This window comes from Ptychodera flava, chromosome 21 (genome assembly GCF_041260155.1).
Source record: "Ptychodera flava strain L36383 chromosome 21, AS_Pfla_20210202, whole genome shotgun sequence".
Classification (NCBI taxonomy): Eukaryota; Metazoa; Hemichordata; class Enteropneusta; family Ptychoderidae; genus Ptychodera; species Ptychodera flava.
This window is the reverse complement of record NC_091948.1, coordinates 5,483,610-5,505,030: the sequence shown is the minus strand read 5'-3', so window position 1 is coordinate 5,505,030 and position 21,421 is coordinate 5,483,610. Positions and strand designations below refer to the sequence as shown.

Below are 21,421 nucleotides of genomic sequence, written 5' to 3'. Positions count from 1 at the left end.
TTCGACTTATGCTTCCACCTTCGTGATATTTTTACAAATATTACATTATTCCCAATAGTAACGGTGGCTCATGCAACGTGTTGCCATGCCTCAACTTTTTTGCAATATTTTTTCCCAAATCTATGCGTTTTCATGTGGCAGTCAAGCTCTGGGTAAAAGTACATTTTGCAACCGCTGTATGACATCACGTGCCTATCACATGGACGCTGTAAGTGTGCCTGAGCCGACCACGAAGCAATATATGGGGATTACTGATAGATATCAGCGGAAGGGATCTGTTGGAGATAAGATCCACCTGGTTGATATCCAAATAATTCCGAAAGGAAAATTCGCAACTGTAGCTGTCTCGAATTTTCTTCATGACTGGTTGTCTTTTCATTTTGGTACATCTATGTAGAAAATTAATGTCGTATAGGAGGATGACTTTTTCCTGAGAGTATAGATTGTCTGCATGTCAACATGAATAATGAAACGTTTCATTTATATCAGTGTTTTGTTGTCATCAAGTATACAGCTATAGAATATGACTAACGTAGGATATAACTGTAGAACATATACCATGGATGTAATTATCTTCCGGTTGCATGTTCGGACTCGCACGTACGTGACTGAGTCTGGGTGCGTGCACGTTCATAGTCACTGCACCGTGGTACATGTTAGACTTGCTCGGGGGGTTACTATAATTGATATTTTAATGGGTGTGCCGCCGAAGTTGAAAACATCTACCCATAAATATGACCCATTGCTAGGGATTTGCTTGACAAATTTGGGGAAGTTTCATCTTTATTCTGTTGCACGTGAAGGTTTACCTAAAGCATGGGACATTTTCTTTGTTATCGACATATGTGTAGGGTTTTTCAGATAAAAAATCGAACCACGTTTAGAGTTTTGTTTTTTTTCGTGAGAAAGTGACCCATTCGGGCGGCACATATCCGTACACCTTTCCTATGGGAGTAACCCGTGCACCCCAGGACTTGCTCCAAGTCTGCGGGCATATAAATATAACTTGAAGGAATAAACTTAAGCAGACTGTCGCGTTAGTGGTAGACTGTTGCGTAGACCGTGGGTGAACCGATGGTCGTGAAAAGCTAAACGACTGCAGGGCAAGTCTGCTTACCTGTCTGTTGAACTCATTATATGCGATTCAAGGTGCTTGTCTTACGAACAGAGTCTGCAAGGATTGTGTCTAAGTTTCTGTTTCATTGTTTAGCAGAATGCACCTCGGCGACAAGTATTCACACTCTCGAATTCTCATTTTACGACTTGCTGGGCCTCACTGTGAAGCTTATGGAGTAAATAAAGTTTTCATCAGCTTATTTTTGTGAAAATCGAAAAGTATTTTTACCTGTGGAGTTGACGCGGGGGTGTTGGCCATTTTGAATTTCAAGTGTCGGTATATCTTGAGTAATTTGTTCATCTGCCAAATTTTTCACGTTAACCCCGATTTTCATTCTTGATTTTGAAGCTAATGGTGTAAAGCTTCCTTGAGGAATTTGAAAATTTAGACAAAAGTTTAAGTCTTTCATTTTCGAGGAGCGAACCACCGCATGGCATTGTGGTCTTTGGGTGCCGGATTCAAAATGAGATGCTATTCAGGAAAAGCGAAAGGTAATATCTCCTAGCAAGTTTCAAAAGGATCTCAGGGGCCGTCGATAATAAGGGGGGAGGGGGTAAAAGCCCATTTCGTTTTGTGTGTGTCAGAATCGCATAAGGATTTTTTTCTATTGTTTTCGAAGTGCGACTTTGCAGCGAGAACGCAATACTACCTTCGCGTTCATCGAGAACAGAATGACCACAAAATACGGAGACAGAAAAGACAACGGAGAGACATAAATGTGAAATAAAAACTTGTATGTTTTTTCAACGTGCACGCGTGAAACAAGTACGTGAAACATTTTCCTACGTGCGAAACACAGTAAAGTGAAACGCGTAATTAGTGAAGGTTTTTTCATTAATGTGCACTGCCGGTATTTTTTCACGGGCGTGCGGGTTGGAGAGGTGCGTGTGGGTTTGCCAGAAACGGCATCATAATACGAAATTGATTTCGCATAAGAACTTTCGTTTTGAGGGGGGAGGGAAGGGGTTTCAAGTAAAACGAAGGAATTACGTTTCTTATGCGTCAGCTTTTATTATCGACGGCCCTAAGGGAATTGGAAATTAGGCTCTGCAAGCTAGGATATCAGAGAAAACACAACGTCTCGTATAACTACAGTTATTAGACCGTTGACTCCCCACTGGGGTCGCTTCGCCGTGCTTTCAGTACCGTTGCAAATTAAATGTGATAAGTACGGCAAGTAAAATAGAATGACTACAACATTACCATCCACAAGTCGTACGTTCATAGACATTTTTGCCATTGACATCAGAAGACAGATGACTAGACCTAGAGTTTTGTTTGAGATCACGTCGTAGAGATGGAATATCGCGTGTTCGATCAGAAATATGCAAGAATTTCCGAGTTTGAAATTCTCATCATCGGTGTTTTCACTCGCTCGAGAGTTTCAATTATGCATGATGTTTCTGCTTTACAGTTCGCTACTTGTCGATAAATTGCAGGTCTCAGAGGAGCGTATAACACTGGTACATAATGACTCACGATGAACGTCTCTGTAGATATAGGATCTCATAAACGGGTCATATATAGACAATCGATATTATGAATTCATAGAATTTCATCGATTGAAGTCACAAAACAATGATATACCGAAAAAATACATCATTTAGTTCGCTACTCCAAGATTGGTTTTTTGTCATGCAAAAATTACAGTATTTCATGAAATTGTATTTAATGGACGGGTCACAATAGAAAGAGAAACTACTTTTTCGTACTTCCATAATTAAGTATTTAATTACATATTATTTTATACATCTCGTATTGATGGCAAAATTGATACAATTGATCGCAACGTTGGCCTTGAAAGCGGCTATTCAAGCAGGTCTCTTTAGATCGTCGATAAATTTTTAGTGGAAAGAACGTCAATATTTGAAATGACCGATATGCTGTGAAGGTCTGGAGACAAGTCGTCGTCTTTCGGATGCCGGTGTTTTCCTTTTGGACTGACTTGTTGACATCACATTTAAAGGGAGGGGGTCGTCGGAACTCCGCTCAAAGGTTGTATGGCCCCAATCCGAGCAATGTAAACGCTGCATCCACGGTACGTAGTGATGAAAGTTAAAGCATGTTTAGCATAATGTGTATCGCAAAATTTAAATGTTGCAGCTATGTTGACGTGGTGCACGTAGATATCGTGAATGAAATCATAAACTGTTTCTCTAGGGTCTATGTTGAAATACATTACATCGTCTGTCAACAAGAAGTTCGCATGGGCGCGGTTCCGACGATCCCCTCCTTTTAAGGCCACGAAGTCTCTATTTTCTATATCTTCGTATGTCAAGAGCAAGACATCCATCATAAGATGGGCTGAAAGTAATGTCTTTCGAACGTCAATCAATACAAATAATCTTTGAAATGGTAGAGAATAAACCCACATAATGTAATGAAACAGTGACTGTCTTTTTCAAATACTTACAACCGTCTGTATGAATAAATGATACAAAAGATATCCATTCGCTTACAATGAATACTATGCAGGTTATGGCGATGCGAACAAAGTAGGCCAGAGTGACTGTCGAAATATATTTTTCATTGGAAATTTGTTGAAGTGAAATTATTGACAATGGTGTGTTAATATATACAATTCAGGTCAGGAATCAGCACTGTTAACCTGTAAGACGTCGACACGTAAATGTAACCTGCCTCAACAAACGGAAAAGTGTATCGCATTTTCCGTTTATCGAATATCCCTACGAAATACTGGCAGTGTCCTGAGTAAACCCTTCATAACCTAAAAACTAAATTTACTTGGTCTGTCAGTCCGCCCGGTTCAAAAAGATGGTGGGACACTCTAGATTGGTTTCGCTCATTCAGTTTTTGGTAAGGTAAAACATCAGAGTCAAAACTTGATTACTGTAAACCACAGCTCCTCCGCGGCGTGTTCTATGGGTACAGTGACCGCTACCACAAAAGGTACGAATGTGTAATAAACCGATCTCATAATATCCTCAGTTTTCAAAGAAGTTTTTTTAAATAAGACACACTAAAGCCTAAAAAAGTGTAAAATACTGTCATAAGAGTCGAAGGAGGCATGTAAATTCAAACGTTTTAACATCATTTTAGATTTCCCCCATTTTCAAAAACTAATCATAAACAGAAAAAATAAAGATCACAACAACTTAATATTGGTCATCGTGTGTTGTGCACTGAAGTAAATGGCATGATCACGATGTGTATGTGTAGGAAATACTGTGTTTTTTTGTTCTTTTCCGTGGGCGCCATTTTATGAGTGTGGCGCCCATTTATCATTCAGCCGGTTACATGTAAAACGTGTAGGCATGGTCCAAATAAGCGAGCAGTGATACTTCTATATACGTCCTTAAGTTAGCACATTTACACGAACCAACTTTGGTTTGAAAATAAAATCATGAGAAATGCATAAAATTCAGAGCAATTGCGGCTTTAATACATATAAGAACATTAGTTTTCGGCTTACATTTATCTTAACATGACTCAGCGAAAACTAAATGCGCGAAACCCAAAATAGGTGAGCGGGCATTGTACTGATATAAAACAAACTATGCGACCTAAGAAGTTTGTCACGGTTTCTTCCGGTTAATTGCCGTTCACTACGGCAAAATATTGTACCCTGTTAGTGCTATGGTCGTAATCTTCCATGAACAACTGAATATGGAACTTGTACAGCATCACATTCAGTTATCCTCTAGTACATCGTTGGGTTGTTGAAATATAGCTATTGGATGAAACTCTGTGCGAGAAATGTCGGGGTGTGATGCAGGTGAGAGAGGGCATCATGGCACACAGATACCGAAATTTAATTCTACCTGGTTAGCTACGGGCTGTGGATAGTTAAACGCGAAAGGCACACTTTTAAATTTTGAAGGTGCGAAATCCGACGTGGCACGATACAGTTAATATTAATTTGCGAATAATCAACATAGAGCCAACATCCATTGCCATGAGTTTCCTTCGTTATGTACGTGTTTCAAGTTTAACTATCCAGGCCCCTAAAGGTTCACCAAGCTCCATTTTCTACACCTGACCGACAAGTGTAGTTCTGAAATTGTTGTGCGCATCACAGAATTTTGGAAACAATGTAATAACAAACTGCTTAGTTCCGAAAAGCCTCCCTGTCACGTCTCACGTTACTGTTGACCCTAGACTGTTTCTAGAGCGGTTTTCAATACTTCGTGATTTTCGAAAACTCTCTATGGTTTGGGGTCAAAGTTCAGTATTTTACCCTGTAAAATTGCACGTAGCCGTGATATCAAATCAAACAACGCCTGAATGGAAGCGTGTGCAACGTGCAGGTAGATGTGTGACTTAACTTCTAAATGACACCGTTGCTATCGACCCATTCTGGCTTCCATAAAACATAATTTATAGAATTCTTGGATTGTCAGCGTTTGCTAATTATATCGCAAATCTTCAATATCTCGATATGTTCGCCTTGCACTGTAATTTTGAAGGTAGAAAGGTTGTAGAATGTATCTGACGAATGCTTGTATGGCTTCTGTGGACGCGCTTTTCGGGTCACGACATCTCATTCGCTGATAATGACTAAACTAGCCATGCTGACAACGCCTATGGTTACACAGAGTGTCTTCCAAAACCTGTCTCCGAATGCATTTATCTCATTCGTGAGCACTTCTAAAAACGTTATGTAGAACAATGTGCCGGTGGCTATGGCTTGCAATATCGCCGTCACAGCGACGCTGGTGAAGTCCGACAAAACGGCATCGAACACGATTCCCAGACCGACCCCAAGGGGTGACGTCACCGCAAAGCAGAGACACGAGCCTAGTATCGTGCACCTGCTCAACTTGCTCTGTACCATCTTGAGACCCAAGCTGAAAGCGAGGATGCATTTGTGAATTGCCACCGCCGTGAAAAGTCTGACAACGCCGGTGCTTTCATTCCTGAGACCAACAGCCAGTCCTTCGAACAGCGAGTGCAACGACAGGGCAATGAGCAAAGCGAACGAACGAAGTCGCGCTGAAAACTCAGTATTTCGGTTGTCCACTGATTCGTCATCGCTTGAGTCAATGTCAAGTAGGGGCATATTCATGACATTCGTCGATGGTAATCTATGCTTTTCTTCACAAGACAGGACTGTCTGCTCCACTGTGAGAACCAATAGGAAGCCTATTATAATTACCAATTCAGCTATGGGATAGTCTATTTGTATTCTGCTGTCTTCAAACACCTTGGTAAACCCCGCCTGGACCTCAGGAAGCAGGTCTAGCAAGCAGGTGGACAGGAACACTCCGCCGGCGAAACAGCTCATGAGACGTAGAAATCGCGGAGCGTTGCCTTTCCTCGTAGGGTCGTTGTGGGCCGAGAAGGCAACGGTTAGTTTCATTGGTAGTAGGCCGAACACCACAACCAGCAGGAGTAGCCCAAAAAGGGCACACACTTTTGTCCAAATTAACGCATCCATATAAATAGTATAGTGACGCTGTATTCACCTGGTACGACTTCGTAGTAAGAGCTCTACGGTGGTTGTCGATCCTTTAATAGGCCTGTCGAACCCCTCATTAGCGTACACCCATGCATATATATATATAGATAGGCCTATACCTGCGACATGACCGACGATATGACCGACTAAACGCCTTGTTTCACACTGCACTGCTCGCCTGGTGATTTAAAGCGTGTTGCATATCGTGTGCGGTTGCGGTTGTACGATCACCAATTGATCCAATTATGCTAATCACTCGGGCGAAACCATTCTTGTTTGCGAGCAGCATGCAACGTGCACAGAGACAAACTGTTAGTGGTACATGTATTATTCTGCTATTTGTAATCATGAAGCATAGCCTTGAATTTCCTATTCAAGCCCTCTGACCCTAAAGCGAGCCACGATGAGACATTTATAAATTTTCCGTATTTTTAATGAGTCTGCACACTTTTACGTAACATACGATAAAAATACGCAAGAAAACGTTTCAGAATGATGAGAAAAATTGCAGAAACGTGAAGTGAGAAAATGTATGTAGGTTGAGCAACAAACTGTATACACGCATTACTGTGAATCGCAGACAATGTACGGTCGAGCGATCCATACGGCTTAGTATTGTCTTCCTATACCCTGTCTGAATGAACACTCATGCGGCCATGCCAGCCAAGATGAATCGCTGATTGATCGTAGCACAGTTATAATTGCAAGGTTTATCTGTTATCTGTTGTAGTATATTACGACACATCGCTATTCTAATTTCGTAATGTCACTCTTCTTTTTCAGATCGATAGGAAACAGAAGAGGAACGTACAGAAATCGCCTCATGGTACTTAGAAATTATAGCTTCTTGATTATTAGTCTAATGGGTTTGATTGCGACTTGTAGTCCAACTGCTGTAGTCTTTGTTCTAAAGATACAGCAGAAAATTGCCATCAAAGTTAGGTATAGACGCTAGTGGCCGGATAAAAATACAATACAATATTAATTAAGCCAATCAACATAACATACGGTGTAAAATAATTTCCATATGACAGGATTTGAAATATTACGTCTTTTAAATGTGTTTTATGGAAATGTACATATGCCTCAGACAATAAAATGAAATTTCAGATTGTAACAGCTGCTTGATCTTTCGGCGACATTAAGCATTTATAATTTCGTTTATTTATTTATTTATTTATTTATTTATTTATTTATTTATTTATTTATTTAATTTCATGTACATATTTACTTATTTACTTTTTTGTTTATATTGTTTATTTTTATTTTGGTAATCAACATTATTCTGGTAACCAAAGGCTAATCTGATGTAAGATTCATTTTAAAATTATATATAATAAATTTGAAAAAGACATGTCTTTAATGTAAAATGCAAATAATATGGATCGCAAGAGCTCAGTAGTACACTCAATGTGACATGTCCCCGTGTTCCCATTGTAAAAGTACGACCAAGGCGGAACTCAATTTTGTGAACCGGGATCGCGCTTGCGTGATTTACGGAATCGAAAGTTTTCGGGAAATCGAAGTAAATTGAGTCAACCTGGCCATCTTTGTCAACATATTCAGTGTATGCTATTAAATTTTGTCACAGTGGAACGTACTGGAATGAGTACTAGTGCTGTCATTCATGTGAATTTTACCTCATGATCAAATAAACCTTTGCAGATAAGTTTTTGCTCTCAAACGCCTTGCTAAATAGTGGCAGAACTAAAATTGGTCTGCAATTACTTGTATCCGTATGATCGCCTGCTTTGAAATCAGGAAGAACACATTTGTTCTCTGCTTAAGTACCAACAGTGCTTAACAAGAATGGTTGACAGTTCAACTTTTTTTATCGAAAACTGAACTTTGTAATGCGTTTCACAAATTTTCACAAATACATGTAATCACAAAGAATTCAAGATGATGATCTCCGCTCATCTCGGTAAAACGGACTTTACATGAGAGCTTTCATACTGTTGCAAAACTAATAGGGGCACAATATTTGTTAATTTTCAAAACTGTTAGTCTTTTGGTGCTGGTACCGTTTACAGAGCGCATTTTTACCATACAAGAGGTTAATATGAACTAACGGTAGCACAAAATAAGATAATCTTCATTGACTTTGTCGGAAAGGAAATTTTTGTGTTCGAAATTGAAACGCGGACTGAAATATTCCCATCTATAGAGACTGGGACTTGTATTTTTATTTAGTACGAATGTCATCACTGCGTCACCAACTATTTTTAACGGAAAAACAACCATACGTTCTGCTTTTTTATCCCTGTATTATTAATATATGGATAGCTACTACCAGACAATAAATAAAGGTTTCGCTTTTTAATATTAGCAATTATTTCTACATTTCAATGAAACCAGCTATTAAGTGTCATTACGTACACCCATATTACTTAAATAACGAACCATCCAATTATCCCAAATTAGTTCCAATAGTGTTTCCAGGAGAACATTATCTCGTGGCAATATAACACCAGCAAACGATTTTCGCTTTTAATAGAGTGAACAAATGATATCCGGTGAAATTAAAACTGATAGATGAAAACATTAAGTGAATTTATTTGATCTTAGTTTACTGGGTCGCATCTAAGTTGTATGCTAATTCAAACGAATTGAGACTTTTCTCGCTATTTTCTTTTTTGTGTGATTCAGTATTTTTTTTCGTTTTGTCGTATATTTCTCAACCTCACCCATTCTTTGTGATAATGGAACTGCAGGAAATAAGTGCATCGTTAGATATAGTTCATAAATATTGGCTCCTTTTCGAAATCACTGACTCTCCATACAAATAAGCCTTCATAACAACAGTCATGCCATCGTGATCCCCACAATGGTTTAAAAAGTGGCACTGCATACATACATTTTAAGATATGATGCCCGCTTGTGAAGTCAACGACATTTTACCAATTTGCCCTATTTTCATATCATGATCAAATCCAATATCGCAATAATCCTTAGGAATCAGGTTGGAAAGACTTGTCGATGTTGTATATAACATCATCTGCACACTATCTCGGTCAAATAATTGGTTAGGTTTTATATTTAAAAACTAATTGAGTACATCTAAGACGGAGGCTTCATAAATGTGTTGTTAATCACGAAGAAAACTGCACATACGGTTTTAAGTATAGAAAGAGCTATTTTAGTTACACCTTCACGTATTCTGATTTGCTCATCTTCATAAACGATTGATAACAAAAAAATGACAAATAAGCTTATTTGCGATCAAGTAGAAACGTTTTTCATTATCGTATTAAAATTATGTCCATACCAATGTTCTTTGCGTCTCTAGATCAAACTAAATATTTACAAACAAAATTTAATGATACCCTGTTTCGTATTTTTTTTACAATGTGGGTTGTCATTCCTTTTCTTTTACTGTGACGATCATCTCGGCAAAAGCGAACAGGGTTGGTAAAAACAAAGCAGTGTTTGGAATGCCCTCTGTGACATCCCTTAGTTGCATAGAAACCAGAAAGCTTGGGTAGCTGCTGGTCCAGTTCCCCTTTAGTCGTTGCGACTGTCCGATATCCACTTCCCTCGGTTAATGTATCCCCTAATCCACTCCGATCGAACATTGGCCTGTTTTGTTTGATTTTTTTGTGTTTTTTTGGCAAGAACTGTATAGTAACAGGGTGTAGCATCGTGATTTCAAGATGTTCAGAGAAAAAACGAAAAGAGCTGGTCACAATATCCCAGTGCCAAAAAGGCTACGGTAAGAGAAATTTGAAACGCTTTTGAGTTCCATGAGAGAAGTTCGATCAAGATCATTTTTTTCTGATATTGCACTAAAAGCAACTGAGACAATCTGCTCACAGATTTATGACTATTTTGCCCAATTTGACCGCTCTCAAACCAACACTCAACCGTGACCACATACAGGTGCGCGCTGAAGGTCACAAAGAAGGGTATTATCTCTCAAATTCGTGAACTTTGACCCTAGCTCACCTGATCAAACAAGATTATCTCTCCTGGAGATTCGTTGTGTACATAAATGTCAAAACAAAATACTAATACCTGACCAATTAATGTTGATAGAAATCTTGACCGAGACATCGCTGTGTTCCTCTGAAAGTATAGGTATTACTGATCTTCATTTCAAATGACGATCAATACATGTATTTCTATCCTGTCAATCTATTTAGAAACAAGTAATTTATGAAATAGTGTCCTCCGCTATAAAATTGTTTCAATTAAAGAAGGATACCATTTTCTTTGATAATATATTCTAATAATTTAAGGAATTAACAAATGTGGACAATAAATTGTAATATTATGATGAGTTTTCTTTACTAACTTTGACAAAGTAAAAACAGAGGATTAAAAAAAATTACGATGAAGAACTCTTCGAATTCACTGAAACGATTTCACTGCATGAATGCTATTTCATTTTTTCTTAGGACTAGTTATTCTCCTGACTTGAATTTCTCATCCCACTGACTAAACCTACATCCTTCACAAAGAAGTGCAAACCACAAACTTCTTACTACACCGTATGTAGACAGTAGAGGGCGCAAGACTCTACTGTCTATGACTACACCAGGGGCAGCCAAAGGAGCTCTACCTGCAAAAAGCTGTCTACAAGTGCTTTCATGGTTGAAAAAATGGACGGAACTTTTTTTCTGTATGAGAGGAAGGAGAACAGTCAGGCAATTTTTTGTCATATAGCTGGTGAGGAAATTTCATTTTTCTGCTCAGCTGACATTTCATAGGGCCTAATGGGTGAGCAGGGAGTAGGAATCGGTTGTATTGGGAGTTCTATGATAGGGAAAAGGAAAGTATGTAGTAAAAAAGATGGGTAGTGAGAATGTTTGTACTCAGTGAGGGGGGGTACTGGGAAGAGGGGAGATTTCCTACTGGGGAGTGGCATGAGGAGAAATCTATGAGCGTATGCAAAGTCACAAACACATATTATTTTCACTACGGAATTTTAATTTTGTTTAAAATACATACCAAATGCACATTTACATGTTAAAACGTCTTTGGGTACAATTTCCAACAATTGGATTGTTGGCTGCATCTACGCACTGCACCATTCTGTTCACTACTTGCCATTACTGAACTCTTGGCAAGCCTGTCTTCAAATACACTCAGCATTTGAATGTTGAGATTTCTCTGCAAATATCGTATTTGCAAAGATATGTTCATGTCTGTACAAGCGGAGTTCGTACCATATTCACGTCCGTATAAGCGGAGTTCGTCCTGGATTCCCAGTTGAGGGATTTCATACAACACGGAATAACTTTGCATTACCTCTTTCTCTACAGAACTTGCACAACTCAAGTCAAATTTCAGACAAACATGCACATTTCCACAGACTTGCATATTTTCTAAAAGCTAACTTGACAAATTACACACACGATTTCCTGCGTGGAACGCTACCTGTATATTCTCCGTACTGTCACCATCTGTTCAGAAAGCTGAATTCCCTTCTCAGAATCCAAACACAGAATCACAGGATCATGAGAAATCACAGAAACTTCAAGACTTCTTTCTAGAGACCAGTGAGTTGATCGATAACTTTCTGTTCCTGAACCGTCATGAGTTCGTAGTGAGACAAATGCAGGGAGAATGTCGCAGTTCCCGACGTCAATGTACGTAATGCTGTTGCATAACCTTGCAAGGAATTATGACAAGAAAAGGTTCAAGTTGGAAACCAAGGCAACATGCCGAGAGCATGACCTGAGGAGCAATCATATGCTGATGAAACAACAATCAGCTGATCAATATTAATGATGAGACATCAATGAAAGTTTGTTTCTCGAAGGAAGTATGTGCCCTGACACTGGAAGACTTTTGCTCGAACTTTCATGGAGGAATCTTTACTCCTAGCAAAATCAAGAATAAACTCAGGAGGCACCGTGCAAATTTTGGTACAAGAGTAACAAATTACCTAAGCTTTACTGACATTTGAAATTCCACATTTTGTAATCCCTGTCTTAACTCAATAGGGAAAATAGAAATTTTCATTGTTATGAAAATAAGATGGTAAAAACTTTGTATAATCCACGATCCATAAGTGTTAGACCAGGAAAGTTTTCTAAAATATTAAAGTCTGAATATTTGTCCCTGAGATGCCTCCTACTTTTAATGAAATTACAACTGACATGATATTGGCAAATGACCCTGTCACATCGACAGAAACAAGTCCTGTATGACAAGGAATTAAACAGATGCACATGGTGATCAACCATTGGCAAGCTCTTTAATCTGTGGTTTTACACACATAGCGACACAAACACATGTACATGTATACGCAGCAGTCAACTTTATTCAGTGCAATGATTAACAAAACAAAACAGACGTTGAAACTCCGTTATAGCTCCAACTGTTTGACCTCATTGTTTCATACAGACTGCTCAAGATGGGGTCTGCCTTCATTTACACTACAATCCAAAAAACCTAAACGTTGCCAAAAATGACCGAACACAATGTTGCAAAGTCAGGATGTGGCTCCTATTACAGATGGTGTTTCAATTAGGAATTTTATGGTAAATTTGAGATTACAGGAGAAAGATACAAGTATACCTACATCTATAAATGATATGGTATCTTTATATGAATGATATTTACCATCATGGCAGCCAGAGGTGCATTAGCAACAACAAATCGACTATGTTGTCTGTTTTGTACATCTTGAACTTGACCTCGTCGTTTGGATAGGTCATCGAGTACTGAGTGAAGTCTGGACTCATCGGTTGTGATCTGAGAGAAAAGAAGGAAATAGAACTTCGGAATGTGAGAGCAATATGGTATTATTTCATTATTTTTACAGTAACATGTCACTTGTTTAACTTGTATTTGAAATAAAATACATGTACAACACTACGTACACATGAGGAGTACGCAAACTTGTATATGATGTCACACCATTCCTGTAGACTGTCCTTTTATGGCAAATGACAATGTTGAGTTGCCTTCTCAATTCTGATTCTGATTACAGTTTCAAATATCATGAATCCAAGTACAGATTCTTAACTGTTATCAGTGAATGTGTGAAACACACTCAGGCAAAAGATTTAATAGTTAATAATACTGTGAGCAGACCACAATTGTTGAATGCATCCAACACCAACAAGTTAAATACTCATGGTTGATCACAGTAATTTTTTGATGATTTTCCTTCACGACCTTTGTTTGTATGTCAGTGTCAACGTTATTGTTCTACTCCCTACAGCATTTTGAAAACACTAACTATTTAGCCAGTCAACACAAATCTGTATGTGCGAAATGCATTGTTATTGTTCACATTTGAGTTCTAGTCCGGACCAGAATTCTCTTGTCAACAATAACAACGCAGTCTATACTTGTACAGGCTGAGTTGGCAGTGTCAGCACTGTTTATCTCCACCTGCTTCGGGAAGTAGAACAAGAACCTATGGTTGAAAAATAGTCAAAAAATCATCAAAAGTTACAATTACTGGCCCTTTGAAAGGGCGGTCATGGTTAATACACTCGAAATGAAATTTGGAAGTGTGAGGACCTTTAACTTTGTTGCAATGGAACATAGAGTAATCGTTATTCAGATTCACAGTGCGACTACGTACGCTGGTGGCAGTATTGCAGGAGACGAAAACGGAACATTTATGATAATGTCTAAAGAGAAAAAGATCAGTCCTAACACGCAGGCAAAAATTATTAATAGAAGAAAGCGCCCTCACACGTCAACATTTTCTAACGTTTATAGATCTTTCGAAAGCCGAAAACTTTTGAAGATAAGGAAATCCGGTCACGACATGCGACATGCGACATGCGACCTGCGACTTCAAAACTGCGACCTGCGTCCTGCGAGTTTGAAACATGCGACCTGCGACTTCGGCATTTAGACCTAGGTGTAACCTGCGACTTCACAACAGCGACCTGCGACTTCACAACTGCGACATGCTTAGGCCTATATAAGAAAATGAGAGCAACTTTACACATCGTTTTCTACCTTTGATAGTGATGCGGTATATTGAATCGATCAATGTGGTTTAATGATATGGAGAAACATAGTGAGACACCGGCGAATCGATAGTGCTTTGACCCTGGTCATGTGATCTGGGTCCCCGGGAAAAGAACCGGTTATGTGTTAGAGTGATTCGTCTTAACGGTGTTTCGGAACCAGAGTGCGGTTCCTTCGTCAGTCGCTCGAATTGTTTTGTTATCCCACATGTTAATTTGATAGTAGCGATTGTACATCAAATAGAGATGCTAGTATGGTTATAACGAATCTGGCTTCTCCTCTTCGAGGACGAAGATGACTTCATCACTCAACCAAGCGGAGGGGATACAAAGCAAGAGAGCGACTGATGAAGGAACCCCATTGTTTTAGTTCCGAATCACTCAATCAACAAACCGGTTTACCGGGGACCCAGATCACATGACTATGGAAACTATAGGGATGTATTCCACACAAAATAAATGCAATGATCCTTTTATTCACCATATCGTAATATTAAACATACTCGGTGGAGCCGATGTGTGGAGTTGCCCTCGTTTTCCTTTATATTGAGTCGCAGGTACGTCATAGTCACAGTCACATCTCGCAGGCAGGCCCACAGTCGATCTGCGACTTGCAAACTGCGAGATATATAATGTCTAGGGCTGGTTGGGATGCATGGTCAGCGAATCGAAATACAACAACCAAAGAATACTTATTTAGGCCTTAACTAGGTCATTTCGATCTGTGAAATAGCCACCACTTTAGGAAACAACATATATAACAACATGCTTGTTGAAGTAGGCCTATCAAAACAAATTTTATTCATGAAAATCGGTGATCAGTTGAGCATTGTCCCTTTGAAATCGGACTTTGAGAACAACCGAACAACACGTAGGCCAACACAGCTGTGTCATTGAAGCTCATCTCTTTCCTAAATGACACCACCTATCACTGATATTACTTGTGACTGCTTTTCATACTCTCAATAAACACCAAATACCTAAAATCATGGATCAGGTCGTGATCTCGCAGGTCGCAGTTTCAAACTCGCAGGTGGCAGCTAGGCCAGAGCACCCGGAAGTCGCAGGTTGCAATTTGACAAACACGCAGGACGCAGGTCGCAGTTTTGAAGTCGCAGGTCGCATGTCGCATGTCGTGACCGGATTTCCATACGATATGTCTCTCCTGTGTCATAACATGTTTTCCTCTATCTCTGCGTACGTACGATGCTGTGTGTTTCCGATGTTATACGGCCTCCCACTACAGCCCTACTGACTGCCATTGACAAATCCGGCAACATGCTGTCCCAATTTGGACAACGCACGGAAAACTACTTTTCCAACTACTTTCGGCCGAAATCAACTCTCTTCCGATCTATGCCTACCTGAATAACTCAACCGCAGACAGACTGGGGGAAAAATGCTCTCGTGACGTCCAAAACCGTTAGTTTTCCAGCGATGCACGGTCAAGGGCTCAGTGGCTCGCCATAAGATACGTTTTTGCAACATTTCAAATGTTGCTTTCTATGCCAAAAGGCTGTTTAATATTTTTGGGAATTGACTGGCCGCGAAAACCGTAGCAAAAAATCGGTAAAATAAAAATTTTGTCTGCAAAAACGAATATTAAAAATTGGTTGTTATTCATTCAAATGAAAATTGCATTTTGAAGGTGATTTCAATTTTCAATTTTCAATAAATTGGTTGGACGCTACGTACACGCATTTCCGAGGGTCTTAAGTGTGGAATGCCTTACCTATAGATATCAAACACAGTACTAGTCTTCATACCTTTAAGTGTAACTTGAAAGAATATATCAGGAGAATGTTACCCTGTAATTTCTCTCTTCTTTTACGTATTTCTGTGATCTGTAGTTAATTCTATTTTTTCTGAGTCCTGATGAAAAGTAGTGTAAAGTAATTCGGCCGCTCAATAAAAGTGTAAAACAAATGGTAAAACTTCTTTTCACAATTATTCTGTGACTTTGCGACAGTAGGTGACACAGTTGATAGTTTATATAATGAAGTTAAATTATTTATGGACAATCTTGATGCAAATACGGAATTCAACTTTGAATCTGATATAGACATTCTTGATCAAGAAATTACAACGGTTTAATTAGAAAATGCTATTGATCGTCTCAAAGCCAATAAGACTCCAGGTATTGATGGAATGTCATCAGAAATTTTCAAAAACAACCCGCCTTCTTTTAAAGAACTTCTTCTTTTAACTTTGTAACAAAATTCTTGACACACGTCAGTTTCCAACTTACTAGGTTGTTGGTTTAATAATATCAATTCATAAAAAATCAAGAGATATAGGTATATCATTCTGTTGCCAACAATTGTTAAGATTTTCAGTGGCATTGTATATCGTAGACTACTTTAATTGGTCGAATGTCGAATATGTATCCTCTTGTTCAGGAACAAGCTGGGTTTAGAAAAAGATATTCGACTATTGATAATATATTTATTTTGAATACTATTCTTAATTGATACATGTTTCTTAGTGGTAGACTGTACTGTGCGTTTATTGACTTTGAGAAAGCTTTCGACAGAATTATTCACTCTTTGTTATTTTACAAATTGTCAAATGCCGGCCTGTGTGGCAAACTTTTCGCAGTATTGCATTCTATGTATTCTGATGTCAAAGCTTGTATACAAACACCCGTCGGAATTTCCGACTTTTAAATTGAGAATTTGGAGTTCAACAGGACAGTATCCTGTCAGCTTTACTTTTCATTTTATTAGTCAGTGATTTGGGAAATGCTTTACATCATAATTTTGCAGGTGTAAACATTTCAAATATCAAACTGTTCTCTTTATTATTTGCAGACTATCTGTCCCTTTTTAGTACCACAGCAATTGGAATACAACGTTTGTTAAACAATTTATCTATCTACGCATCCGAATGAAAACTTAAAGTGAATACCAGTAAAGCAAAGATAGTTGTCTTTAGACGAGGTGCAAGGTTAAAATCCTATGAAAATTTGTTCTTAGATAGTAAAAAGTTGGAAGTCGTACCTGTTCACAACTACCTTGGTCTTTGTTATCCAGTTCTGGTTTTTAGTATAGAGCACAGAGTAATTTAAACACAATTGGAACTTATTTGGGATAATTGGATTTTCGTATATTTTAAATTTCTCAAAAGTGTTAGGTTCCAGATAGTTGATTGTTGCAATAATACAAATTATTCATAAAAAAACAAGTGTGTAATGTAAAGAGAGAAGCAGATGAGATTTGTAGATTAAATAGGCATTACTTCACCATCCAATTATCCCAAATTAGTTCCAATCATGTTTTTAGCAAGTGAGGCATCTAAGGCTTTGTTTGGAGTAAACAAAGCGATTGCACGGTTTGGTAATATTGATGTTAACCTGGCATTCAAAATGTATGGCACTAAAATACTTCCAATAATAATTACACAAAAGCGACCAAGTTGAAATTGTGCAAAACAAATTTTGTCGCCTTACTAATCTTGTTGTTGGAGGTGAATTGGGTCGTTTTTCTGTTCCAACCAACATGCTTTTCAGAATTGTTAAGTATTGGATTTGGTTACTTTTGATGCTAGCAAACCGTTTACCCTACAAAACGTTATTTGTTTCAATATGATAAAGCAGAAAAGGCAAATTATGTCGGGCGTATAACGTCAAAATGTTGTTGTTTTCTCTAGGGATGTGTGAAACATGGTTTAATCAAGGAGTTGGCAGTGATATAACTTTATTAACTTATTTAAGCAGCGTTGTCAGGATATCGACATTCAAAACTGACACAGTAATCTACGTTTGCTTCCTAATTTAACTGTTATAGGAACTTTAAATCTATTTTAAAGAAAGTATTGTATTTGGGAATTATCGAGAAAGACTATTACAGAGAGGCATTATGTCGACTTAGGATCTCAGCACACTCATTGAGGATTGAAACAGATCGGAGATTGCGCAACAGGCGTGATGAGTGATTTTATATGTTTTGTAAGGGGAATAACATTGGAGACGAATTTCATTTCTGTATCACACGTCCATTCTATCAAGAGTTACGAGCTAAATATATTTCGACATACTTTCATGCAGTACCGTCCTATGATAAATCCTTATGCAGTCCCTGAGTAACCTCGTTTTGCGCAATCTCGCTAAATTTGTGTTTTTTGCCATGAAAAAGCGCTCTGAAATAATTGATAATGTTTGTCTATTTAAATACAGCTTCTCTGCCATTTGGAAGTTTTGATATTGCGTTCTTCTCATTGGACTTTTTAATCAGTCATAGAATACTTTTAGGCCACCGGCGTACGGTATCTGAAATAAATTACTACTACTAAGTTTGCATACATTTGCATAAATGAACATTTCTTTATCACGCAACTTACGACTGCTTGAAAAGCTGAAAAGTGAACCCAACCAATATTTTAAGTCATGGACGACAAATTAATTAAAATTGAATGAATAATTGCAAAACCGGCTGTCTTTATGTCTGTCTGTCTGTCAGTCAGTCTTTCTGTCTGTCTGTCTATATCTATCTATGACGGAAATCAATATGTCAATCAGTGTCATAGCCGTGTGACCAGAGCTAGCTCCCAAAATAAGCTTGATATCCCTAGAGCCAAATTGAATGTTTTTAAAAACGCATGGTCAGTACAAGGAGCTATGGAATGGAATAAGTTGAAAACAGAAGTCAATCTTCTGAGACACTTGTCTCTTTTAAAGTAATTATTTAAAACAATATTGGGCAGAATTTTAATTGTTTCTTGTTTTTCCTGTTAAATGTGGCAGTTGTTATATGTGGTTATTTGTATTTTCATTTTTGAAAATTGTTTTTGTGGTTTTGTATATATTTGTTGTAATGTCGAGGGCCCTGGGAGAAATAAACTCTCGCTAGAGTTTACCAGGCTACCCTCATTAAATAAAGCCAAATAAAAATAAATAAAAAAATATCTTTCTGCCTGTCTGTCTGTCTGTTTGTCTGTCAGTCTTTCTGTTTGTCTCTCTGTCTATCTGTATGTATGTATGTATGTATGTATCTATCTATCTGTCTATCTATCTATCTATCTATCTATCTATCTATCTATCTATCTATCTATCTCTATCAATCTATCGGCGAATACACGTCGACGACTCAAAGGTGAAGTGTATGTACATACAACAATTTGTCGATCAAAAGTATGCCCTCTTAAATACTGATTGGTTTGGTGCAAAAGTGCCATTCCTCGTAACCTCGCACCATTTTTATACCTACGACGATGTTACCTTTTATGTGTATGGATATTGGTTAGGGGTTACTTTTCCAGCTATTTACCTAAGCAAGGCCTTAGTCTTACAAGCCCTTCCCTTGAAACCCTCATTTCTCTGTGCTCTGTAGGCGTGTGTCTACTCGAAACTTCCTTATGCTAATTATGACCTCCCTGTTGCTCCTGCGGCAGCAAATTTTCATGATGTCCTCTTCTGAAACGGCATGGCATTATTCCTACCTGACTGATGATATGTTCCACCAAGCACATATTTTGAAGGGTCCTAACTCTGGAGGTCTCGTAGGTTGTCTAAAGACGTAGGGAAGTTTGCTAAATATTAGAGTTGTCATTTGATTGTTTCTCCCATATTACAGATGCATTGTACATATATGAGTATGTCAAGCTTTTCATCAACTTTCCTCGACATCACTTTATGATTTCCCCTATACCGGTGCCCACGTGGTTAGTATGCACGTCACTTTGCTCATCTATACCCGAATGTACACACAACATGCAACTGAGACTGTTTGCCAAGTCAACACAGAGCACATTGCAGGTCCAAAAATAACACCCTATCCACAACTGACTGATTTGAAAAGCTGTGTCGAGATCTACCATCTACAATGTGGCTGATCTATTTTTGGGCCTCACTTTCCCTATCAAGCTGTGAGATTGCAGAAAATCTGCGATTTTTTGCGGCGGGTCGGGATTTTAATTCTCGCGGCGACGTTTGTGTTATGAAGACAGTAACCGAATAATCAACAAATTATCTGTACCGTAATCAATCAACCGCTCTGTCAGTTGTGATATAACCACCATTACAATCCATCCGATATTTCTTTTAAGAAATTACCTGTCCACTACACTCGTGTGCACCTGTATAACACTGCTGCCCATCCCGTGTACCATCCCTTCAGTCATCTCTTGCCAAGTCGATTGAACTCGCCCTTTAGTGGTACCATTATATTTTCAGCCGTTGTTCAAGATGACACTTTTGTTATTTTCATTTTCTGTTTGTTTCTTGGACCTGCTCAAATGTTTATTGTCCTTAAATGATAGCGATTATTTGACAAGTGTTGATGTCATATTTCCGTAATCGCTTATTAACACCTTTTGTTACACTCACGAACTGTTTCCTCCACTGCAGAAATGTTATCTTACAGTGCTTTGTAAAATAATCAGTTTTTTAAAAAAATCCTACCTCGGAATAGCGTGAGATCTATAAATAATTCAGACCTGTTCATGTCCCCGGGCAATTCATCATAAATTGATAGTAATTTTAGCTGTTTTCTTGCCTTTGGGTACTGATCGGACACGAATATTTCAAGACGCCGTTCATGCATCCTGTGACAAAAAAATTATTTTAGAAAATTTGAGATGAATCAGTGACTATGAAACATGATCATTGATATTAAATGATCAGGGTTTTGCTTTTTTCGCGCTTGTTTGTTTGTTTGTTTTTCGGCAATTTCGAAACTAAGTGTCTTTTAGCATACACAATGGCAACATCTTTACTCGCAAATGTCCTACATCCACAAGAGTAGCGTCATAATATGACGGAAGATTGCTGATCTGGTTCCACCATTCAACACTTTCTGCGTGCCTATGAAATCTCACATTTTCCTCATTCTCACTGACTATTTGCAATATCTCTGAAATAGTTGTGAATATTTCTACCTAGCTCGATCCACTCTGAAATACAGCCCTCTGAAGCTATTGATGTCAAATAGCCTCTAATGTCTTTCCTAC

At 38.4% G+C, this 21,421-nt stretch overlaps 1 protein-coding gene across 1 annotated transcript; it reads right to left on the bottom strand.

Moving 5' to 3' along the window:
- Nucleotides 1-5,618: 5,618 nt before the first annotated feature.
- On the bottom strand, nucleotides 5,619-6,437 carry LOC139122177 (zinc transporter ZIP1-like). Its single transcript, XM_070687597.1, has one exon. The coding sequence runs from the start codon at nucleotides 6,435-6,437 to the stop codon at nucleotides 5,619-5,621; it is 819 nt and encodes a 272-aa protein (XP_070543698.1).
- Nucleotides 6,438-21,421: the final 14,984 nt, after the last annotated feature.